At 38.8% G+C, this 26,765-nt stretch overlaps 1 protein-coding gene across 2 annotated transcripts in view; it reads right to left on the bottom strand.

Moving 5' to 3' along the window:
* Positions 1–784: 784 nt before the first annotated feature.
* MINAR1 (membrane integral NOTCH2 associated receptor 1) overlaps positions 785–26,765 on the bottom strand; it is a 41,214-nt gene continuing 15,233 nt past the window's right edge. The window contains exons 3-5 of one of the 2 annotated variants that reach the window (XM_020965703.2): positions 10,726–13,074; positions 6,854–7,108; positions 785–1,796 (exon numbers count right to left, since the gene is read on the bottom strand). In XM_020965703.2, coding sequence (XP_020821362.1) covers positions 1,599–1,796; positions 6,854–7,108; positions 10,726–13,023 — 2,751 coding nt within the window. In that variant the 5' untranslated portion in view covers positions 13,024–13,074 and the 3' untranslated portion in view covers positions 785–1,598. Of the gene's footprint in view, positions 1,797–6,092; positions 6,244–6,853; positions 7,109–10,725; positions 13,075–26,765 lie in introns of those variants that run through there. The other variant, XM_020965732.2, reaches the window with a different exon arrangement.

The following is a 26,765-nucleotide window of genomic DNA, read 5'->3' on the forward strand; positions in this document are numbered from 1 at the left end:
GTCTTCCTTTAAACTATATAACTTGTGGGACAGCTAGTTGGTGCAGTGGACAGAGCACTAACCCTGGAGTCAGGAGGACCTGAGTTCAAATCCAGCCTCAGATACATACCACTCAGTAGCTGTGTGACTCTGGGCAAGTCACTTAACCCCAATTGCCTCATATAAAAAACATAAACTATGTAACTTGAAATCTGAGTTTTAGAAAGACTGTTTCACTTAAGATTATTAAATTATTCACCAAATTATAAGAGATAAAATACTGATAGGAGCTTTCTGTATACTAGAGTTATGTTATTTTTTAAGTAAATTATCAGAAAATATAATGCACTGTAATCATGTCTCCAGAAATTGGAAGAGGAAGAGGGCAGAAGAAACACCTCAGTTCCCAATTATGGAATTATACCATTGGGCAATCATTGAAAACAATATGAAAAAAATTGAAATTGCTGATATTTATAATACATTTTATCAAAATTTTATGCAGTGAAAATATGAGAAGTAAACTGTTATCTCTATCCTGTGAGGCAGAAAGATATATTCCAACCTCTCTAAATTACATTAGTAAGGAAAATGGTGTGAGGTGTCCAAGTAGGAGGAATATTATCAAGATGGATGCTTATTGCCCCTGCAAAAGAAAGGAGTTTCATCCTTTGCTATCCATAATGTTCTAATCTTACTTTAAAAAAAAGGAAGTAATTACAGCATTTTAGACATTATTAAACACATTTTTTGAGTGTGTACATATGTATATATATATATATATATACATATATATATGTATGTGTGTGTGTATGTGTGTGTGTGTGTGTGTGTGTGTGTGTGTTTGGGGGGAAGTGTCAGTCTGCTCTGATCAGTGCTTTAGTCAAGTAAATTTCCAGGATGAATTTTCCTGCCAGACCCTGATTGAGTTGACCTATTCTCCCTTCTCACAAATCAATAATGAGCAGAAGCAAGAGGGGTGCACAGCGTAATAAAGTGGAGATCTGCCAAGTGGAAAAGAATTTGCACATGGATGGTAATGAAGGTGGAAGGGCAAGAATGAATAATCAAGAGCCCTTTAGCAATTTCGATATGGAAATAAAGTCCTTTTATGGATATGCAGCCTGCTTCTGTTGGATAATCAATAGATATATGACTAAGTAAAAATACAATACATTCATATTTCTTTGCATTTTAATATCTCCTGGTCTCCCCAAGAAGACATGTATCAAATGTCTTCAATATAACACGATCGCTACTGCCCACCCTCATTAAAAAAATCACAAGAGGCAAATGCATGATCTCTTTTTTCCTTTTTTTTTTTTTTGCTTGGAATTCAATTAGTTGTACTGTTAAAATGTTGCATTGTTTTGGTAGGAAAAATGTTGCACTTCTAAAAATGCATAAAAATTTTGACTGAATTGACTTGAATAGGTGTATTTCTTTCTATAAGTAGATTTTCTTGAAAATTATCTTCATCATTTACAGAAGAACCACCATGATAGCACATTTATTCCAACAAATTGTCGTTGTATTGCCACAAGATGGGAAAATACAGGAGGAGGTATCTGGAATTATGTACAGTAGACAGTCCAGTGTCCTCGGTCCTCATCATGGAGTCATGACTTCATTGTACAAATGGGCACTACAATGACCAAGATGACTGTGCAAGCAGCCGCCGTAATTAAGGCAGCAATCTTGCAGACTTTTGCTCTTCGGAATTCAGCCTCTTTACGTTTTAATAATGAATCATAGCCTGGAGTATAAATATCTTCCATCCAGTATTCTAAATTATTTGGGTTTAAAGACTCTTGAGTCTAAAAGTGAAAGGGACAAAAAACAAACAAAAAAACCCCCATAAGTACTTGGAATTGTTTAAAAAAACAAAACAAAACATGTTGACATTTGTTAGTCCTGGTACTTTTAATGTTAGTTTTGCAACTAGTTGATACTGACATTAAACAAGTTAACACTGCCTCCTCCCTCAGCCACCCAGTTAGAAAGCAAACTGTTCCATCCATTCACTACAACTTCACCAAGTACATTTACCCCTCTTCCCTCCACCACAAATGCCATGAATTTTCTGAAACATGAAAGCGCATTGGCCATATCTCCACAAACAAGTAAAATGTTGTGAAGTGCAAACCCACTATGTATATTTGATCAGAAATCCATCTACATCCGTTATTCCCACTGATATAATACATTGGGGAAGGTTTTCACGCCAGGAGTATGCCCATTGAAAGGACAGAGTAGAAACAGGAAAATAGTCTTTAGGCCATCAGGCCAGTAATTAAATGTAATTAAAATCATCACAAGAATTGTGGCATTCCGTACTATTTAGGAAACATTTCTCTTGAAAAATCAAAGGGCCCTCCTTGCAAAATGCTGGAACAACAACAAAATAACTGAACAATTCAAGTGAATCCTGTGATCTTAGGGCTGGAAGGGACCTCTGAGATCATGTACTCTCAAATTCTCAGTTTACTAATGAGTAAACAGGCTCGGAGAGTAAAAGTCCTACAGTAAGTTACTGACAGAGCCAGGACTGGAGAAGCCAGGTCTTGTGATACTCCAGAACTCTTGACTGCATTATACTTTTACATAGGCAGACCTGAATGCAACCACAAAGTCATGACAATACTAGTTGTTTGAATGATTATTTAGAAAACCCTGTACTCTCAGGTTAATCTGTAAATTTCCCCTTCCAATCTGGTCTTAGTTATGTTTAAAAATTCCTTTTATCTTTCCCCAATAAGAAGTATCAATAACATCAGGTCTCTTGGCTTCATTGAGATTAATGAGCACTTAAGGAGGCATCTCCTTTTTGATATTGACTGTGTATTCCACTTTAAATGGATAATTTGAACCATGAAGGACTCTCACACACAGCAGGGCAGTTTCTTTATTTCATGGTAACAGTTCTATGATATATGAAAGCCAAATAGAAACAGCTCTCTTTTGCACTTTTAATTAACGTTCAACTAAAATCCAGAAGCCAAAATTTCCATTTGTTGGGGCTGGTGGGGGTTGTTCATTCCTGTATTTGAAAGAAGACACCATTTTGGCCGTTGCTTTTTTTTATTTTTATGCTCAAGAACAGAGGCACATTAGAGTCCCACACATTCCTGCAGGAGCAAAAAATAATATTAATCTGTAACAGAATGCTTGTCAATGATCATCTTTCAATAGTCCTTGGAAGTCAGCGTTGTATTATCCATAAAAATAGTTTGCCCAAATGACTTTCCCTATTTCTCCAATACTCCATACACCCACCTTTGCTGTATCTAATTGCCAGTAGCTTGGCTATCATACAGCACAAAAGTCATCACTGAGAGTTATGGAGCTGTTGTTGTCCTCTTAAATCCCCTCTATCTTTCCATCCAAGGTGGGCCAGATTGATATCTAACTTCATTACCATGACTCTATAAGGGACTGGCCCATCAATACATCTTATGGGCTAGAAGATAGCAGATCCACACTGCTCTGAAAATCTGAAAAAAAAATGGAGCTGCAGTAAAGGAAGAAATCAACACTGCCCCATACCTAGACTTAACAAGCTCTCTGATGGAAGTCTTGGCTAACTGAAAATTATTGTCAGTACTGGTCAAGTGGTGACTCAACACAATCAGGTGCCTGAAAAAAGGAGTACAGGAAAAACCCAGTAGTGTCAGAAACTTGCTGCTGGGACTTTGCTTTTTCTACCCTCCAAAGAGGCCAACAGATGCAGAGGTGTCGATGGTATGTGTCATTCCTTCTGGCAAGCATGCATCATCTATCTTTTACATGCACATATGAAACTTTACCTATGAACGCACATGCTGAAACATAGGGAATCTGGGCTTTTGTCTTGGTGAGGCATGGAAATTACAGGGAGAAAAATGAAAATGGAATGATTTGTCATAAATGACATCATGGCCATCACATTGGATTTAGTCAGGGGAACTGAGGAACTGGGTTTGAATCCCACCTCAGACATTTAAGAGTTGGGTAATCCTGGGAAAGTCACTTGCCTGCTCTGCATTTCTATTTTCTCATCCTGAAATTGGACTTTGGGGTTGGACTTGATGACTTCTAAGGTCCCTTTCATTTTTAAGTCCTGTGATCTTGTATGTTTAATTATGGGTATATTTCATCATTGGTTAACCAGAGTTGAATTTCAATGCCACCTCACTATATTCTTATAGGATATCTAAGAGGGGATGCATTTGATTATTTGATTGTTTGATTTTCCTTTCTAGATTTTAAAGGAGAGAGAGAGAGAGAGAGAGAGAGAGAGAGGAGAGAGAGAGAGAGAGAGAGAGAGACAGAGAGAGAGAGAGAAGTGAGTTACAGAGATAATATAGGCTGGCCTCTACCTTGTAGGTACTTTTGGTGAGTTATGACTTGAGGGATACTACCTGACTACATACCTCTCTGATATTCACTTTCTAGTACAACTGAAATTCCCCCTAGGGAATTACCTCTTAGGGTTAAGGCACAAACCCTAGAAAACCCAGATCAAAAGGTATATAGGTTGCCAAGGAGATGTAAGATCCATGGAGGAATATGACCCAGATAGCTACAGGATAGAACTGTACACGATGCATATATCTAATAAAAAGTTTTTCAAGTAACATAGGCAAGAATAACTCAGCTGATGCCTAGACATGCCAAATGAAAGCAGGGTCTACACTTTGGCTTACACAAAGAAGTAGGCACAATATGGTAATGTGCTTTTCTCCTAACTTTTTATGTAGTTGCAAACCTACAAAACTTTGTTTACTTTGCTGGCTGGTCCACATGCTTCATTAGTATCACCACCAATATCATCGGAGCACATTATTTATTCTAATGAAGTGGAAACAGTTATATTTAGAATCTCAGTCTTCTCATGTATAAAATAGGAATAAACACTTGCTCTCTTTATTTCAGAGCTGATTTGAAGACCGTATGAAATAGTGTATGTAAAGCATCTCATAAACCATATACTGATGGTTCATCCCCTTCTGTGCTATAGATGTATATACTATTAATACCCATCCAATTTTTCACCCTCCTTCCTGCTTCTTTAAGCTTAGGAGATGTAGGAAGAGAGGATTCTAAAACTAGAAGGGACTTTGAAAGTCATCAAGTTCATACCTTCACTTTATAGCTAAGGAGACCAAGGCCCACAGACACTAAATGCTTTGCCCTAGATCTCAGGTCTAGTGAGTGACATAGCCGGGATCAGAACCCAGATTCCTTGACTTTGGGGTAAGGTTCAGTGACCGGACTACCACTGTGCCAAAAGGCCTCCCGGGAGACTAAAGCATAGAAGAAACCTTCCAAAGAAAGAATGCAATTCTTACGTAGTCCAAAACTTTGGCATGCTCACCTGAAGGGTCAGCTAGAAAGATGACGGGACATGACATACACACGTGGGACATGATATACACAGAAGTCATAATAAACATAAAACTGTACAGTACTTAGACAATAAAAAAGGTTTTGAAATATTTCTGGTTTAATATAAAAAGGTCAATTTTAAGATATCATCTGATCCATACTTATTACCTACCTCAGGTAATCAACAAACATTTATTAAGCACCTTCTGTGTACAGAACACTGAATGAGTAACTGAGTGGGGAGGGGAGAGAAGAGAGGGAAGATCAAAGATAATTGATTCATGATCCTGCCCTTGCTTCTCTACTTCTGAACTTAATTTTTTAAAAAAAGTTCTTTAAATAATTTAACATTTCAAGTTAGCATTACTACTCCCTACATTACGGGACATTTTATGAATCCTGAGGTGTTCTGGTGTGGAAATGCTCATCACTGACATAGACTGACAACTCATCTGTAACAGCTAGTCTTAGAGAGTTGCCTGAGGCTTGGAGGAGTTGTGACTTCCCCATCATATAACCAGTAGGCAGGAGTTGTACCCAGGATTTTTACTCTAAGGCCAATCTTCTTTCACTGCACTGTTTTTGTTTCACTTTCACTACATTCTTTCACCTTACACAAAGGAGATGCTTAACAAATGTTTACTGAGTGAATGGATAATCCTCTTAGTTTTACTTCACAACACATTTAAACCTTCTAATTTTAGGTTGCCCTTATTTTATGTGGGCCTTGTGAAACCAACCTTAAAGGCTGGGTCTCTAAAACCCAGTGCGAGCCTTGGTTGCTTCCATTCCAGTGTCTGCAACTAAACAAGGACATTCATTCACTCCCCTGTGGATGAAGCCCCGCTGGCTCCACGGCCTATCGCGCACTTTGGGGGCATAGCTGCGCCTTTGCTCCTGCAGTGATGTGTTAGAGAAGACAATTGGGGAGTGAGTGAAACTAACTGGAGGTGCCAAGAAAGGTGCCCACCGAAATGAAAACTGGTCCTGTAAGTACATGGAAAACACGCCTCTTAAGTTATGACTGCACACATAGAGTTCTGGCGGCGACTCTTACCTCGGCACTGCTCCATATGGAGACACAATCCATATGTTGGGTCCCAAAATATGTTTATCCCACGTTCTACATATGGAAGGAGAAATCAGCTTGTATTTCATTAAACAGTTTGTCTTCAGGCTTGAGACCAAATATTACAGACACTGTATTTGACATGGCTTACGCTCGAATTTTAAACACATCTTTATCTAAGCAAATGTCAAACAATCATTCTCATGGTTGAATACACTTTGCTTCTGTTCCCCTCTTTCTTTCTACAACTCGGGCAAGTTTAGAAACACGTGGTTGTGGGTCAAAGTCCTTATATATCAAAGTCCTTAGGGTGGCCTGAAAAGGTAGTGACTTCCTACTCACTGCAGGATCCCTGACTGTATTCTTAACTACAACACCTGCTAAGGATCTGTGGGTATGGGGAAGGGGTGGTTCCTGCAAAATAGGCACAAAACTCACCTGGAGATCCAGAGCCGTCAGCTTTCCCTTTTCCCCAGAGTTCCTTGCATATTCTTCTATGGTCCAAGAGGGCTGGACTCGCTTTACTTCAGCCATTTCGGTCAGCCTCATGTCTGTGTACATTGGGTTGCTTTTCATGTGTGACTTGAGCGACGCAGGGTAGGGGTGAGGACTGAAGACTTGTTCCACCAAGAAACCATCTTTTGGTTGCTTAGCTATTCGGTGGGGCTGAGGAGTTTCATATTGTCTGTCTGCCTGCAATGTGAAACAAAAGAATTCCCAGGGGGGAAAACCCAGATGATTTGAAGGGCCTCGGATGCATTACTTTCAGGGGATATAGTTTTGCTTTTCAAAATTGAAGCTATGTTAACCAAGATGCCCTCCCCCACATCCCCAGAGGAAAAACAATGCCAACCACCACCACCACAATAACAACAACACTACTCTGAAAAAAAATTGTACGTCTTTATTTTGTAAAATTGCCAAGGAAACATTACTGAAGGTATAAGAAAAACTGAGCTGCAAAGTTTGGAAACCTACTGTGCTTCTCCTACTTAAAGGTTGTTTTCCCTTTGGAGAAATTCGTAATGCTCAGTATTGTGTGTAATCATCTATAAAGAATGAGGTCTTACTGGAATCTCTTTGGGGTGCATGCCTACGGATGGTGTCGTTTCTAGGCGAGATCATTTTGTAACAAGATTGGTCCGCTATTTTCAATTTCTATCTCCTTTTGGCTGGTGATTTTTATGTTGCACACATCAAGTTCAACATTACAGTAAACTGTAACACAGTAAGGTTCCAGGAAAAAAAAATTAAAATAGATACAGGTATAGCTCTCTCTCCATATCTGAATAGATTTATATGTATATATTTGCACACATAAACAACATTGTCCCTCTCTATTTCTACACATAGAGAGAGGAGAAAGAGAAAAAGAGAGGGGGATGAGGGAGAAAGAGGGGGTAGAGAGACAGAGACAGACAATAAAGGGTGTGAGGATGAGAGCGAGAGGAGTTTGGTTATGCTCTTGTCGTGGAAAGAATAGCACCGGCCTTGGATCAGAACATTTGGTTCTGCCACTAATAGCCATGTGTGGATTCTGAGTCTCAGAGTCCCTAGCTTCCAGAAATTCCATGTTGTACCATCTTCCTGCTGAGGTGCTGGGCTCCACCCTCGTCGTCCTCCTCCTCCTCCTCCTCCTCAGAGTCATGCTAACTCCCACCCTGGACTGCTGAATTCCTGATTGATAAAGAGTTCACTACCTGTAGCCAGATGGCCACACACCTCCTTTTCACCTCACCCCCCACTTTCCAACTCTTGATCTGGGAAAAGAAGTCAAATCTGCATTACCACTCTTGGCAAGGAAATGTTATTACTCTATAGCTCCACTCACGACCCCTGTGACTTCACAGGTCAGAACATCTGTCTTTGGCCACCACTCCTGGTACATGTTGTCTATGTCCATTAGAATGGAAACTTCTCTTTGGCAGAGGTCAAGCACTACAGGTGTACAAGACATAACTGCCAGATTTTTTCAATGTGTTGAATGGTTTGGCAGACTATGTTCTCTCTCTTTAAATCATTGTTGTAAGCTTGACAATGTTAAGGGATGGGTCTTTGGGAGGAAGAGAAGGAGGAGAGACAAGAGGGGGGAGGGGAAATCTACATGGTATAAAAACAAAAGGTTCTAATAAAAACCTATTAAAATAAAATAAGAAAAAGAATGTAAGCTCCTTAAAGGCAGTGACTATCTGTTTTTATATTTGTATCCCCAGCATCTAGCACAATGATTGGTGCATAGTAGGCCCTCAATAAGTGCTTGTTAGTGACTACCCAAGATCACACATGTAGTCAGTAGCAAGGTCAAGATTTGAATCCAGGCCCTCTGATTTCTAACTCCAACATTCCTTCTATGGCACTATATTGCTTCAATCTTTTTTTTTTTTAATTTTCATTGTAATCTTGAAACTTGTAAGAACTTATATATACTCATCTATTCCATTGATGGTTTCCAAAGTTCAATTGGAATCGCTCTGATGATATCAAGATTTTCTACAATACTGCCTAATCCAAATGTTTCCCTTCTCTGTTTGGGGCCATTTCACAAATCCCCTCTTCCTTGTTCTTCCTTTCAAAATTCCATGGTTTCTAGTTTCAGTCAGGATCCTCCCCTCTTTTTTTACTTTATTCATCACTGCCTCCTTATCAGTGAGCAATGACCTCTTATCCTTACATGTGAAGGTGCTGCTGCCTGGCCTTTTGAAAGAAAGGCATGTTAGATTTGAAATGTCAATTTTAGGGGTTCTCTATGCAGTATGTAAAATGAATGTTGTTGGAGGGGGGACTCTATAAGAATGAATCTTGCCTAAAAGGTCAGCATGACTCTGTGAATGAATCTTTTCTATCAAGAAAGAGGGGAGAAAGAAGAGGAATCTGAACCTTGGTAGCTTGCCTACATATGGAGGCTTTAGGAGAGAAAACAATTGAAAAAGCTTGCTGTAAGGTGCTTCTATATGGAACCCAATAATCCATCAACAACTTCATTCCCAAAATGTTCACCCAACATTAACAGGTTTTCACTTTATTTAAACTTTGGGGACGTTGGGGTGGGGTGAGGGTGGAATAGGACACCTGAAAGCAATCTTGCTTTTGACAAAAGGATTTAAACATGTCTTTAGTGGCTCTGGCGTTTTTTTGATATACTGTCTATTTTGTGGCCGTCTACCACGACCCAGCCTATTCCCAATAGTTATCAGAAAAATGCTGTGTCTCCTTACCTCTGCCTTCTGATTCCCTTCAAGCCTCTGCTGAAATCTCACTTTTTATAGGAAGGCTTTCCCATCTCCCTTAACCCCCTCCTGCCATTCTAGTGGTTCTTTTCTTTTTTGAGGTTATCAACCAGCTATGCATGTATCTGGCATGCATAATTTTTTGCATGTGGTCTCCTTGATTTAAATACAAGCTCCTCAAGGGCAACAACCACAGGTGGGCTTTTCTTGACATCCTTAATAACTTAGTAACTCTTTCTTGACTAACTTCATGAGGCTAAAGGGATTAAGTCATTGTTTGGGATTCTGATTATGCATAAGGACCCTGATTGTGCCTCTTAGATAAGTCATAGAGAAAGGAGGGTCATAGTCGTAGAGCTACAAGTAACCTCACAGGCTATGTAGTTAACTCCCTTCATTTCACAGATGGACAAATGAGGCTGAGTAAGGCTAAGTGTTTTGCCCAAGGTCACATAGCATCAAAGGCAGTATCTGAACTCAGATTTTCTGACTTCAGAGCTAGTGCTCTTTTCACTGTCCCTGCTTCTCCACCCCACCCCCACCCTGTTATCATGTCTCAGCACGGGGATGATTCAGTTGGCTAAGACTATCGTGAATCAGAGCCAACTCTTTGCACTGGGCGTATAAAAGGGTTCAGGGAGATTTGCCAGAGTCTATCAGGGAGAGATCCAGAAAGGGAACTGAGATTCCCAGGGGATACTCTGGATACAGACAAAATGAGCCGAAGAGATATGATTTGAAGGGGAAATAGCCCCATATTAACCTGATATTTATGAGCCCAGAGTTTGGGGTTCCAGGCCATGTGTGACATTTGGATCAAATTATATTCTGCCTGCAACAACAGAACATGTGCATTTTGTGACTGACTGACCCCGTTAGTCAAGAACAGCTCAATTCTGTTGAGCTGTATAAGGAGATTTCTACAGCAAATAGAAGATTGGCTAAATCCAGATGGAAATGCAGTGGGCAAAAAGGGAGGGGGTGCCTTGTAATGTCTGGACTTTCAGACAAGCTGAGAATATTTTATGGCTTGTGTCCATGCTCTTCTACAATATTGATTACATGAGCTTAAATTGAAATTACCTCTTTTGATTTTCTGTGCCAGTCTTTATTTTCTGCAGCTCCTCTGTCTTTTATCTCTTCTTCATTGAGGCCAACCTCATTGGTGTAAGTGATCGCCCTCCAGTCTCTGGGAGAATTGGAAATGCTTGCTATTTTTGACTCAGTAGCACTATTCTCCTCAGTCAGTGACCTTGAGGACCTTCTGGTAAACAGACTCTTTTTTAAGGCCTTGACTCGAAGGCTTTCACTGTTGCTTCCACTAGCATCAGAACAACACCAGTCCGGACTGTTTTCCAACTTGCTTCCGTGTGAGCTATTGTGGGGATGGAATATTTGGGGAGAGGTGCTGTCATCAGACGGAACCTCACTTGTTAAGGAATTCAGATCGATCTGTACACTGACTTTCTCAGGCTGCTGTATTCTTTGATCCAACCTGTTTAATTTGCCTAAAACTTGAGAGATTTCCTCTCTAACCCCTGACAGAGATTCCAGTTTTCTTTCTATCTCGCCAATCCTAAGCACTAGTTTGCAAACGCTTGTTTTTAACTCATCTTCAGGATTGTCCTTTTCAGATCGGCCCCCCTTGTCTATCTTATTGCCAGTGCTTCCACTGGTAATTTTGGCTAGGTTGTGCTCAGGTGAGCTGTCACAGTCTGATTTATTTAGCTGAGATAAGGAGCCGGTGCTGTTGTAACAAGAGGACTGTATCACTCCAGTGGAACCACAGATGCTCATGTCGTCCAGAAACCGAAAAATGTCACTGATGTCATCACTAATGATTTCTGAGTCCTCATCCGACTGCTTCACCGAATGCCTTTCTCCATACTTGCTCTGATTGGAGGTACACAGATCTTTACATTTCTTGAGCTCCAGAATGTGCTGGTCAGTTTGAGTCCCCACGCTGCTGGTTTTGTCAATGCTCATCTGAACCGCTGTACAGTTAATGCTTTTGTCCTTGAACTTTTTGATGGGCTCGTGTTTCTCAATGTCAATGGGACAGGGAATCTCTTTAGACTTGTGAACATTTTGTTTCACTGCATAGCTTGTGGGGATGATTGCTTGTTGATCTTCTGGATTTAAGTACGTCTGGTGCCTGTCTGAGGCTGAGAAATTGGAAGGCTGATTGCTTGAACCCTGATATCGAGGTTTCTCATCAGTTGGGTTCCTATTGAAAAAAGACCTTTCGAAGTCAGGAACCTCCTCAGTGTTTAAACTCCAGCTCTTTGCTGGCCAGGCAGTCTGCTTACTTGGCTTCCCTGACCACCTCTTCCCTTCTTGGGCCCCTAGAACTGTAGTGGGTCCAAAATATGTAGAAGCTTGGAGATCATCCAAGCTCTCATGCTTTGCCCGTCTTTTGTCAGGGACAGGAGAGTAAACAGGATTTAAATATTGGCTATTGTATGGCATTTCAAAGCTGTGATTAAAGAACGCTGGCTTATGAGTTTCTTTTCTGGTCTGCGGCTCTCCCAGCACATCATCTGCTTTCTTGCCAGGGGGCACTAAGCTTGGTGACACTGTGATCAGATTATGAAAATCTTCTTTAAAAATGTTTCTCTTCTGCACACAGGACTGGACCACAAAAGGCTCCTCATTGGAAATGAAGGTTTCTTTCATCCCGGGGTTCATGGGTAAGGAGTCTTGATCTGATATAGACTCATTTTCAATGTTCATGGGAAAATAAGTGCTCTGCATTTCACATGGTTGAGAATTTGCAATGGAATAGGATGCCAGGGCCTGCAGCCTGTCAAGTGAAGCTGCCCGGCTTTTTGTCTCCTTATTAACTCCCAACAAAAAGTTAGGCTCTGAGGCAGGTACGAATTGTTGGCAGTCTTTGCAGTCCATCTTCCTGCACTTCAACGATCGTCTTGCTGAATAGCCCCGGTTAAATTCCCTGTCTCTTGGCTCACAATTAGGAGGCACACAGTCTATCACATTGCATATCTCAGTGTCAGACCTGCATGATTCGAATGATTCATTCTTCCTAACTTTCTGTCGCGCTGCAGGCAATTTTTCCTTTGCTGCACCCCCATTCATTTGGATCAGGTTGAATATTGTTACTATATCTGCAGCCACCATGATTTTCTTTGATTGCTGATTGTTCACAGTGCATCTCATTTTGTCTTTGAATAAAGTTGCTGGGAAATTCGGATCAAGACAAGCTGTGTAAAACAACACACTTCTCAACTTGGCTAGCTGAGATAAATCAAATCGAGCACACAACGATTTGCAAAGGTCCTGGTAGGAAACTGTGTTCTGTTTGGTGTCTAGCTCCTCCAAAATCTTCACCAAGAAGAGGGATGATTCCTGGTTAGTCTCCATGATTTGGATTGATTAAGGTTCACTGTCTACACTGAAAATTGCAGGTCAGTTCTACAGGGACAAACAAACACCAAAGGAGGAAAAAAGATCAAATGGTCACAAATAAACCATAGAAATATCAGCATGCATTTATGAAGCACATACGATATTCCACAACCATAGGTTTAAATGACTACACTAACTCATCTGGGATGGGCACGTCATAGAAGTCAAATCATGAGAATGATGAGATTTCATATGAGACATAACTGTCATTGTCTGCTAAACATGTAAGTAGTCATCAGAAACTATAGACACATCATATCATTTGACAACACTTGATTTTCACTAGTCACACCACATTTGGAACAGGCATTTTTCACGCTTGACTTGCCATCGATTTTAAAGATGACTTAGTTAATGAATATCCACCACAGTGCAGCAGGGAACAGAATATTTAAAAATAAACATTGATATTCAATGGCTGCCTTTTTTCTTTTTGGAATAACTCTCTTCATTCTACTCATTTTCATTCTACTACATTCTGTTTCAATCTCCCCAGCTGTCAACATGTTCTTTCCACCTTTGTGCCTACAGGTGTCTTTCTATATATTTTGAATTTACTTATCTGTGTAGATATATTTCCCCTGTACTCCCCAGTAGACTGCAAGCTTTGTGAGGTCAGGGACTGTTTCATTTTTGTTTTTGTATCCCCAGTGCATAGCATAGTGCCTTACACATGATATAGTAGGTGATTAATAAATGCTTATTGACTTGAATGGAATCAAGTATAGCAGCTTCTCCTAAAGAATTTTATAAAACAAGAACTCATTCACTCCAGTAAGACTCCTGAGTGACACAAAGGGGCAAATGGTTTGCTCTACATTTTATGGAAGAGAAAAATAGAGTCACAGAGAAAAATGAGATGTTTCTTTTCTTTTCTTTCTTTCTTTTCTTTGTAACACTACCACCCAACTATCTTACACATGGCAAGTGCTTAATAATATTTTGTTAAAATTGATTTGAATTGGTAGATATAATGGGGGACATCAGGTCATGAGAAAAAGAGTGAGTGGTAGGAGGGGTGATTGACCAAGGAGGCAACAGCAAATCTCAGAAAGGAGAGGAATTAGAATTCAGGCAGGTACATCTCAACATCCAGTTCCCGTGTTCTAAGTACCATTTTAATTTGGCATTAACTAAGTCCTGTTTCATGTAAAGCCTACCAAGAAATGTTCCTGATGGGGGTGGACAGACTCTGCCCCTTGAAGTTGAAATAAATAAAGGATTAAAATGCATCCAAATAAGAATCAACTGTACAACGTGGTCTTTTTGGATTCCCCTGAGTGGTTCTTCTTCTCCCTGCCACAGCCTTTCACTCCAGAATTACTTGGTATTCACTTATCTGTGCATTTATGGTAAGCCCTCTCCTACTTCTCCACTACAAATGGAATGTAAGCTCCCCAAAGTCAAGGACAATTTCATTTTTGTCAGTGTATCCCCAGCAAATGAAGAAGGGGCCATGTACTTAGTAGGTGCTTAAAAAATGCTTGCAGAACTGAATGGAAAAATATATTTGGTGTGTATTTCAGTGGAAAAGAGTTGGGGTAGGGGAGTAGTTACTACAAGGTCAATATGAAATAATTGTGTGATAGTGTTGGCAAAAACAAACAAATGAACAAACAAATGAGCAAAGATAAAAGCCCCACAGATGCAACTTTAGACTGCAACAAGAGAAGTATATGGTCCAGGCAAGGGACAGTCCATTCTGCTATTCATTCCTTAGGTCATACCTAAAATAAATTTTTCCACTTCTGAACACCATAGGCATCTCTGTGGATAAAACACTGGCCCTGAACTCAGAAAGACATGACTTCAAATCTAGCCTCAGATGTTTATTAGCTTTGTGACCTTAAGAAATTACTAAACCCTCATCTGCCTCAGTTTCCTTACTTTAAGATGGGGATAATAATAGCATCTACCTCCCAGAGTTGTTGAGAGGATAGAATGAGATATTTGTAAAGTGCTTTGTAAACCTTAAAGAGCCATATAAATATAAATATATTAAATATAAATATTAGATATTACTAGCTATTGTTATTTTTAAAGGGAGCAGGGACAAACTAGAGTTTCCAGAGGAAGATAACTGAAAGTATTAGAAATATGGAAACAATGTCATATGAAGAACAGTCCCAGGTTTGATTAGTCTGGAAAAAAGAGAAGACTTGGGTGAATTAAACAATACTCAATTGTCTTCAAGTATGGGGCACCTATCATATAAAAGACAAGGGAGATTTGCTTAGTGTTGATACAGGAGACAGAATTAGAAACGATGGAGACAAGTTACAGAGAGACGAATCTCAATTGTATGTAAGGAAGAACTTTGGGTGATTCTGAACAAGTCACTTAACCTTTCTGAACCTCAGTTGTCTCATTTGTGACATGAGGATAATAACTTTACTGCATACTTCACAGAGTTGATGTGAAGAAAGCATTTTGTAAACTTTGAGGTTCTATAGAAATGTTAGTCATAATTGCTAGTAATAGTAACAATAATGAGTGTTGTTCCAGGATGGTGGCCCTTTGAGGTAGTGAGTCCATTATCACTAAACAAAGGTTAGATGACCACCTATCAAGGACATTGTGGAGGGATGTTCTTGATGGGGACACAGGATAAATTACTGAATTTGAAAATTTTAAGGACCTTTGAGGCCATTTAGTCCAGCCCATAAATGAAGGAATCCATACTATAATATATTCTACAAATGATCCTCCAGTCTTTGAATGAAGAACTCCAAGGAGGGAGAAATCACCACCTATCAAGGCCAACTCTAATTTCTATAAAGTTTTTCCTGACATCAAGACTACACTTGCCTCTTTGAACCTTCCACCTTTTGCCCTTAGTTCTGCTCTCTGGGCCAAACAGAACAGACCCAATACCTCCTCCATGGAACAGCCCCTTAAACAACTGAACACAGCTCTCCTGTTCCACTAGGCTAAACATTCCCAGTTCCACCAGCTGATGCTCAAATGTCATGAGCTCAAGTCCATTCACCATCCTGAATTCTTTCTTCTGGGCACTTTCCAGCTTATGGATGTCTTCTTTCAACTGTGGTGCCCAAGATTAAATACCATATACAAGTGTTAAATACAGTGGGATTGTCACCTCCTTATGTCTAGAAGCTCCTCCAAATGCAGCTCAAGATTACATTTGCTTTTTTGGCCACCACATCACACTGCTGGTTTGTAAGCTTACAGTTTACTAAAACCTCAGATCTAATTGAGACAAACAGCTGACTATTCATGTCCCCAGGCAGCTAGATGGTGTAGTGGATAAAGCTCTAGCCCTGGAATCAGAAAGAGTGATCTTTCTGAGTTCAAAATCCAGCCTCAAACATTTACTAGATGTGTGATCCTGGACAAGTCATTTCCCCCTGTTTGCCTTATCTGTAAACCTCAGTTTCCTCATTCGTATAATGAGCTGGAGAAGGAAATGTCAAACCTCTCCAGTATCTTTGCCAAGAAAAATCCCAAATGGGGTCAGGAAGAGTCAGACACTACTGAAATGACTGAACAACAATAACAACAGCATGCCCTTACCCATATTGTATTTGTGCAGTTAATTTTTTATACTCTAGGACAAGACTTTACTTTTATCTCTACTGAATATCATGTTTTTAGATTTAAGCCCAATGCTTAGCCTATCAAGTTTCTTTGAATACTGATTATCATCCAGTGTGTTAGCTATCCTTACTAGCTTTGAGTCATTTGCAAATTTGAGGAGCATTTCATCTATGACTTTATCCAAATAATTGATAAAAATGTTGGCCAAGCACAGATAATTGGAGTACTCAATTGGAAACCTGCCCTGTTGTCTCTAAATCATTAATAAATGATTTTTTAGTTCAGTCATATAACCAGTTATGAATCTACTTGGTTGTCTATTCCATATCTCTCCATCTTATCCACAAGAAAAGTGTGAGATACTTTGTCAAAAGCTTTGCTAAAATCTAGATATACTTTATCCCAGTATTCCTCTCATCTACCAGGTAAGTAATCCTATTAAAAAAAGGTGGGGGGATGAAGTTAGTCTGATGTGACTTTTTGATCAAACAATGCTGGCTCTTAGTAGTCCATGATTCTCTCTAGAACTGTTCCAGGAATTGAAGTCAAGTTCACTGGCCTATACTTTGCAGATCCTATTCCTTCCTTTTGTTGAAATTGTGACATTTACTCTTTTCCAATCTAAATATAACTTTCTCATTTTCTATGATCTTTCAAATATCACTGACAATGGCTCAACAATCACCTTAACTTCTCCCCACTCCCAAGACCCAAGCATGTAGTTCATCTGGGCTGGTTAACTTAGATTAATCTAGGACTGCTATATGTTCTCTCACATTATTCTTCCTTATGTTCAATATCAGCTGCTTATTGCTCAGATTTGTTTTGTTGTTTCTAGTTTAAAGGTTGGTTTCCTTTTCAAAGAAAACATGAAATAAGAGTTGAGTGGCAATGTTTTCTCTCTGTTGTCAGTTATCATTGTCCTACCCCCACCACTGTGCCCAGCCAAGGTCCTATCTCTGCCTTTTTCAAGACTTTATTACAATCTCTTATTCAATTTCTATAACATGGCCTTGATTCCATCTTCTGGACATTTCTTCTTTCTCTTTATTTAGATATCAGTTGGTTGGTTGGAAAAACTAGATTATCTATACAATTCCTTCTTCTACTAAGACTTCATTTTTTAAAAAATAAATGTTCCTGTTTTTTTTTTTTTAGGCAATTGGGGTTAAGTGGCTTAACCAGGCTCCCACAGCTACTACTGTCAAGTGTTTGGTCTGAGGACAGATTTGAACTCCAGTCCTCCTGACTTCAGGGCCGGTGCTCTATCTACTGTTCCACCACCTAGCTGCCCCAAGATTTCACTTTTTTAAGGCAGCAACTTGACAGCCTTTTTTCTCCCATCTTACACAATAGGGTTTGATTCCAGTTAAAGAGAAAAGTTATGGTTTCAAAGACAAAGGAAGCACATTTGTGTTTGACTCTAGTTAATTTTATTTTAAAGGTGAAATATGTGGAGGTCAATATGGCAATCTTGGAAGGAGAAAATAATATTTCTTCTTGTGTCATGATATATAGCTAGGGACCACTGAGAACACACAATGGCTTTTTGTCTCTCATTTGTAGGATGGAAAAAAATTCTCTCTCAATCAAAACAAATATGTCACTGAATGAGTGAGACATGTAGTAAATAACCTCTTGAGAATCAAAGAATATTCTAGCAAGAAGAGATCATCAATTTAACTCTGTCATTTTACAGGTGAAGGAACCAAGGCCCAAGGCAATAACATGACTTGCTCTAAGACCACACAGGGAATAAGTAGTAGAGGCAGAATTTACTCCCAGGTCCTCTTTATATCACACCAACATATCTCATCGAAAGGCAAGAAGAAACTTGATTTTTTTCTTATATAACTTAGACATAAAATAACACTCACTTTTGATCATTAAGTGTATGTTAACACTATGAGCTAGAATGAAGTGTGGGGGACGGGAATCTCAATTGGTTTTAGCCTGAGTCCATCCTTATTACTCAGATACCTAAAGACTGAAAAAAATACATTTTTTTTTCCAGTTAGACATTTAGGACTTACTTTAAATCTTTTAGTAGATTTTCACAATGTTTCAGAAAATTTCTGATTGTAGAAAATTTCAGTTAGATGATCAAAAATGAACCTTATTTTATGTCTAAGTTACATAGAAAAAAAGTCAAACTTCTTGCCTTTCGAAGAGATAACATGGTATGGTATAAAGAAGACCCGGGTGTGAATTCTACCTGTATGATCGTTGAGCAAGCCAAGTTATTGCCCTGGGCCTCACTTCTTTCACCAGTAAAATGAGAGAGCTGAATTGATGGTCTCTAAGTTGTAGCCTGGCTCTGTAAGTAACTGGATTTGACCCTGAGCAAGGCATTTAATCTCTTTGGGTCTCTCTTTCCAGCTTGTATAAAATGGGGGGTACTATGGTTGTTCAAGCTCTAAACCAGGTGAAAGATAACTAGACTCCCTTAATAGAGCAACTTCAGTGGCTTCCTTATGGTACCATAGAATCTCCTCTTTTTAGCTTTTTAAAACTCTAAGCAACCTGGCCCCAACCAGCCTTTTGTAGCCTCGTTGAACATTATACTCCTTGCCTTACTTTGAGATACATCAAATTAGCCTTCCCTCTCTTCCTCACATACAACACTCCATCTCTCATCTCTATACTTTTGTACTGGCAGTTCCACAAGCCTAGAATGCTTCTCATCCACCCCCTCATCCCTTCAGAATTCTTCTCTTACTTTAAGATGCAGATCAAGCATCATCTTTTGAATGAAATCTTTCCTGATTCCTCCAACTGCTACTTCCTTTCTTCCCAAACTACCTTGTATTTAATTACTTTGTAAAGTGTGTTTTTGTAACTTTATATTTATGTTACTTATATTTATACGTGAACTTATTGTCTTCTCCACTAGAATATAAGCTCCTTTTGATAGGGATTGCTTCATTCTTTGTACTTGTATCCCTAACACTTAGCACATGTCTGGCACATAGGATTGATTGCAGTTGAAATGGAAAGGGATAGACATGAGACATACTATCATGGCTGGTTGAAGATATTATGGAACCTGTCTGGGTAGGAAAAGTAAGGAAGAAGGAAGAATACCAAAGGATTCCAGTACTGTGAGTACGTGATGCTATCACCAGAGATGGGGAAGAGGCAAGTTTTCAGAAGAAATGAGCTAACTTTTACACTAGTGTAACAGACTCCTAAGAGGCAGCTATGATAGAATGAATAGAGAGGCAACCTTGGAATCAGGGAGAGGTGCGTTCAAGTTTTGCCTCTGACATAAATGATTGGGTGGCTCTGCGTGACTCATTTAGCTTCTCAGCGTGCCCAGGCAACTCTCTAAGACTCTAAATTGTAGATTGAGTACTACCTACATTGGTAGAGGGAGTTTCCTCCTCACTGGAAATGTCATGAAAACACAGGTCCAGAGATAGACAGGTAGATAGATAGACAGACAGACTGACGTAGAGATAAGTAGGTAAGTAAGTAGGAAGGTAGATAGAGCATTAATTAAGTGCTTATCATTTTCATGTATTGCACTAAGTGCTGGAGTTACCAATAAATGCAAGTAAGATTACCTCTCACCTTAACAAGCTTACATTTTAATGGGGGAAGACTTAACAGGCAACTGAGGTCAACACTAAAGACAAACCACTTTCTCATATCAAGATACATTGAGAAATTCATGAAATTAAGGTCCTGTTTACTCTATGCCCTATAAGCTAAGCATCTGTATCTTTTTTGAAAAAGGATATTTCTTAATTAACAGCATAAGAATTCATGAGTCAATTAAAGTTTATTTGAACTTATATATGTCCTGCATTCTGCATCAGACCCAGGCACTACCAGATTTTTCATGCTTTGATACTCAAAATGGAGGGACAGGGTCTTATACTAAACAAAAAATGAGTCTCTTTTATGACATCATTGTAAGACAACGTTTTAATCATCAATCAATCAACAGACATTTATTAAGTGTTTCCCTTGTTCCAGTCACTGTTGGAAGCATGGGGAACACAAAGAAAATACAAAAAGAATCTTTGCCTTCAGACAGATTATACTCTAATGGGGGGATGACATGTGCATCAATAGATAGATACAACATATATATAAGGATAGAGTCCTAAATTTACTAATCATCATTCTACAGATGTTAGTCAGTGTTTAATCTTTAACCATTATTGTTTACTCAATAGCAAGTCACTTAACCATTGCAACCTCAGTTTCCTTATCAGTAAAATGGAGATTGGATTAGAGCTAGGATTCTTAACTTTTTTTTCTTTGCATTATCTACCTCTATGGCAGTCTGGTGAAGCTTATGGACCCCTTCTCATACTGATGTTTATTGCCCCCATCAGTAAGTGAAGAAAATGCTAAAATTAATTTCACTATTAATGAAAATAAAGATGCATTTTTTAATCCAAGGTCACAGATTATCTGAAATCTATCTATGGACCCCTGGGTCCAAGTTAGGAACCCATGGATTAAGATATTTCTAAAGTATTTTCCAATGCTAATTTATTTTTGATTCCATGCTAGGTAGGCAGTATAGCCTAGTACACAGAGTGTGGGATATGGAGTCATGGAAAGATTTGAATCTCTGATCTGCTCATTAGTGCCTGTGTGACCACAAGCAAGTCACTGCGTCACTCAGGCCCTCAATTTCCTAATCTGCAAAATGAAGATACTGTAATTAACAGTTAAGGCCCTTTCCAACTCTACATTGTATGAGTTGCATCCCACTTAAAATATGTTATCACCAATTAGTGGCTCTAGAACATTATAAAATCATCCTTGCCTGATCATTCTTGATGAGTAGAAAGTCAAAACCCTTACAAGAACTGCAGCGGGGACTGTGGGAGTAGTATCATTCCCTGACTGCATTCCTTCACTGCAGCAATAGCAGGGGTACTGCCTGCTGGCAGAGAGTACCTGGGAGCTGGGCAACTGTGAACTTCAGAGGAGAGCAAAGTGTTTGAAATGATTCTGGCTGCAAAAAGCATTGTTTGAGCCATGCCTTGTCTATGCTGTTCTTCTTGGAGGGCAGACTCACTCTTAACTCTCTGAGTACTAGCAAACCTCAATCCTTTTCTCTAAAGCACAAACATGTGTGTCTACTGTTAATATTCATTTAAGTTGCCTAATACTTTGAGCCAGGCTAGTGATTATTTGGGGCTGCTAGATGGTGCAGTAGATAGAGTGCCAGGCCTGGAGTCAGGTAGACTTTTATTTCTGAATTCAAATCTGGCCTCACTTGCTAGCTGTGTGATCCTGGACAAGTCACTTAACTCTGTCTCAGTTTCTTCATCTGTAAAATGAGCTGGAAAAGGAAATGGCAAACCACTCCAGTATATTTGCCAAGAAAAACTCAATGGGGTCATGAAGAGTCAGACATAACTGAACAAGTGATTATTCAATAGTAGACTGTTTAAAATGAGGTTACCCTTAATCTCTTCTTCTATCACTCTTTGTTGATACCTATTTAAACGTAAGCTTATAGTACTATTTGGAGAGAAGACTGTAAAAATCTAAGAAACCTTAATAAATATTAGGCATTATGTTCATCAGAGAAATGATGGTGTTTGATGAGCATACCTTAAGTCAAGAATTCTTAAACTCTTTAAAAATAACTTGATAAGTATATTTCAGTATAATCGGCTCCTTTGTTTTGTCATTAAATGTATGTGCATTTTGTCTTATGCATTTAAAACAGTATTTGGCGAAGAAGTCCACAGGCTTCACCAGACTACCAAAAGGGATCAGGACACACAAAATGGTAAAGATTCACTGACTTACACCAGCCTTGGAGTCAGAAGGACTGAAGTTCAAATCTGGCCTCAGACACATAAGTTTAATTAGCTGTGTGACCCTGGGCAAGTCACTTAACCCTGATTGCCTCACCCAAAAAACAAAAAACAAAAACAGGAAAAAAAAAGAATCACTGACTTAAGTGCTAGGTGGTATTTGAGCAAAATCAACCAAGATGAAACAGCTGTCTTTCACAAACATGGTGGCAAGCAGAGTAGTGGAGGTCTTCATTGTTTTTATTTTTAGTTTCTTGAGGGCAGTGACCATGCCTAATCCTTATTGTTTTATATTACACACAGAAAGAATTATTAATATCTTATCTCTTCCCTTACCCATCTCAAGCCATTTGAGAGCCCTGGGGCTCTGCCGCTCTCTTGGGAAGTCTCTTAACATCTCCTCATATTACCCTGGTCTCAATCTCAGAGGGAGCCTGATTTACCTGCTCACTTCCAGGGATAATCTAACATTTTCAACTGGATATAATAAACAGTTCTTAAGTGCCTAATATGTTTTAGGCACTGTGCTAAGGTATTAGACATACAAAGACAAAAATGATAACAGTCCTTGTTCTTAAGAAATTTTCTAAAGGGATATATGAGGAGAAACAACATATATACAGACAAGTAAATACAGAATATGGCTCCTAGGTGGCACAGTGGATAGTACATAGAGCCTGGAGTTAGGAAGACCTGAGTTCAAATATGACCTCAGACATTAGCTGTGTAACCTTGAGCAAGTCATTTAACCTGGTTTGTCTCAGTTTCCTCATCTGTAAAAATGAAATGAACAAGGAAGTGGCAAACCATTCCAGTACCTTTTCCAAGAAAACCCCCAATGGGGTCACGAAGAGTTGGACAAAACTGAAATGACTGAACAACAATAACAACAAAATACAAAATATATACGAGGTGAATAATATGTAATTTGAGGGTAAGGTGAGAAGGGAGATTAATAATTAGGAGGATCCAAGAAGTCTTCAGGTCATGGGGCTCTTATGTTGAGCTTTGAATGAATCTAGGAATTCTAGATGGTGGAAGTGAGGAAGGCAAGCATTCATTTATTTCTTGAAGATATTAATTAGTTTTAGAGTATTTTGTTTTAGACTGTTCTATCTCTGTGATGAGTAGCATACTATAGTGGACAGAGTGAAAGACTTGGAGTCAGGAAGACCTGTTTTTGATTTTTGCCATCCAACACTAGCTGTATGACCATAGACAAAACACCTCACCTCTCAGCCTTAATTTCCTCATCTGTAAAATGGCAGAAATAATGTCTCTAGTATATACCTAAGAAAGTGGTTTTAGGCTCAAATTGGATGATGTAAAACACTTTGGCAAGCTTGCTATATAAACATAAACAACAACAACAATAATTATTATAATTGTTAGAGGTAGGAACTAGATCTGTAGTTTCACTGATACAGGAAACTCCCAGGTTGAGGAAATTCCCTCTGCCTATTGAGGTTGGCACTTACAGTCTCAGAGAGTTGCTTAGAGCAGAAGTATCAAATGAGTGGGGCATGAACTAGACTGAAATGAAATTAGGAAACATTTAATAAAATAAAAATATAATATGACATAGAGAAGGTTAATTTGTGGTTTTCTAAGTTGATATTCATTTTCAGGGATCCTTCTCTACATGAGCTTGACATAACAAGACCAGAGATTGAGAAGTTTAATAAATTTCACAGCATCATACAGTCAAAATGTGTCAGAGGCAGGCCTTGAACCCAGCTCTCTCTGGCTTTAAGGCTAGCTTTCTATCCTCTGCTATTATTAATGACTCCTAGACCATCAAACATAATCAAGTCAGAAGAAATTTTTAAAAAATTGACTAAAGCAAAATGAGTATTATTTAAATGATCCTTTCTCTATATCCAGAGCTAAGACATACTGAACACATGTGTGTATGCATGTACATCTGCAAATGACTTTTCCTTTTACCTAACAAATTCACGAGGAGGATTTATCTCTGCCTCATGGGTTTTAAAACATTTTTTCCCCTAAGCTCTGAATCGAAATGCCTTTTGGTATAATTTGATGAATATTTCAGTCAAATCACAGGGGTAAAAAAAATCAACACTTCTCCTTGATGCACAGAAAACCAGGAGCTCTTTCCCAAAGACTCAGTTCATCATGTGATAGCTTTTTATTTCTAACTGATCGAAATCAATATCAATAGCCATTATATATCAGCACCACATGATGTAGCAACATCTGCTAAGAGGGGGAAAAAATCCCTGTGATGGCTTGCAGAGTATGAATCAAGACAACACTAAAAACTGGCTGGCTGATTAACGGCCACATCTCTTACTGTCTCTGAAAAGACATTTGGAATAAATGCCATTAGCAGGATGACAATAGGTCTTGATAGCAACCATATGAAATGGTGATCTTGCTTTAGATTTTTGGGAGAGACCCACAAATTCTCCATGAACAAAAAGGTTATGTGTATCATATCATTCCAGCTCAGGGAGGCATTGAAAGGAAGTAGTTGTTTCTGGGGTAGAATAAAGCTAGAAATCTCACACTGAAGGGACTGCTATGCAGAAGATGAGTAGAATTTTATTTCTTACTAGAGCCACATTACTATAATTTTACTTTGAAATAAAATATTTCATCCTATCTCATTTCTTTGCAACATGGATTAAAAATGCATTGCAACAGTTAACATAGCTGGTGCTTTGAGGTCCACTTAAGTTCTGGTCTTTGTAGTGTTAAGTGGGTGGTAACAGTCCTAGAGTCACAGAGTTAGCAAGATGGTACCATGAATAGGGGACTAGATCTGACTCAAAAAGACCTGAGTTCAAATATGGCCTCAGTCACTTACAGAAGCCACTTGACCTTCCTCAGACTCATTTTCCTCATCTGTAAAATAAAGACAATAATAATAGCACCTACCTGCAAAGATTGGTGTAAGGTTAAAATTAGATCATATTTGTAAAGTACTTTGCAAACAAAGTATTGTCTATGATAGATAATGCTATCTGTTAGGCGAAACAGTAGAAAGAGTGTAGGACTTTGATTCAAATAGACTTGAGTTTGAATCTTGCCTCTGATACAGTTGTGTGACCCCAGACAAGTAACTTAACCTCTATTTGCCTCAGTTTTCTCACCTGTAAAATGGATATAATAATAGCACCTACTTCACAGGGCTATTGTGAGGATCAATTGAGTTAACATCTGTGAAGCACTTTGCAAACCTTAAAGTGCTATATAAATGCTTTTATTATTATTATTATTATTATTATTATACTAGAGCTTTTAGAAATCATCTAACTCAAACTATTTATTTTATAGTTAAGGAAATTGAAACTCTCTGAAGCTGAGGTTCTTAGTCTATTTTGTGTCATGGACCTTTCTGATAGTCAGGAGAGCTAGAGTTCAGAATGAGTAGAAGCTATCAGAGAAAGCAAAACATAATACAAATGAGGAAAGAAGAGGGGGAAAAGACAAAATCAGCATTTTAGATACACTCAATGTATCTGGGATAATGATAAAAGATGAAGGAATGAAGGTAAAACTGAGCAAGTCTTATTTTGTTTCTGTTTTCTCTGCCAAGTAATGTGATTTTTGGACTTAGAAGGACAGAACAAAAATAGTTAATAAGGAATTGATATCCAGGATAAGTAGAAAGGGCAAGAAAGCAGCTGCCTTTGAGGAGCTTAAATCTCAAGTCCCAAATGAATTATATTTTCAGGTACTAACAAATTTAATTGCAGTTACTACCAATGACTTTTAAATGATTATGAAAAAGGGGAAGAGACTGCAGAATTGGAGAAGAGAAAAATGTCTCCATTTACAAAAAGAAGGAAGAGGAGGAGGAGGAGGAGGAGAAGGAGAATGAGAAGAAAGGAGAAGGAGGAGCAGGAGGAGGAGAAGAAGGAGGGCAAGAAGATTTCTGCAAGTCACAGGCCAGTGAGCTTAACTTTAATTCTTGGCAAAATCATAGAGCATATCTTGAAATAAATGAGAGGTAGCATGGAGTAGAGGATTGAGAATGCCTAAAAGGCAGGAAGAATTAGATTCAACTACTACTTTTGTTTACTGGCTGTGTAATCCTGGTAAATTGTTTAACCTTGTAATGCTCTAGGCAACTCTCTATGACTCTAAGTTACAAAAGTATCAACTTCATTGGTAGAGGGAGTTTCCTCATCTGGGAGCTCCTTATACTAATAAAATGACAGATCTAGTCCCTATCCCTAATATTAAAGTGATGGTTAGTGAGTATCTAGAAAAGAAAGAGCCACCACAGTTTCAAGAGCATACCATGCCAGATTAACCTTAATTATTTGGGGGAGGGGCAAGGTACTAGACTGATAAAACAAAGACATGTTTTAGATA

The sequence above is a fragment of the Phascolarctos cinereus genome, unplaced genomic scaffold (genome assembly GCF_003287225.1).
Source record: "Phascolarctos cinereus isolate Bilbo 61053 unplaced genomic scaffold, phaCin_HiC Scaffold_3;HRSCAF=262, whole genome shotgun sequence".
Lineage (NCBI taxonomy): Eukaryota > Metazoa > Chordata > Mammalia > Diprotodontia > Phascolarctidae > Phascolarctos > Phascolarctos cinereus.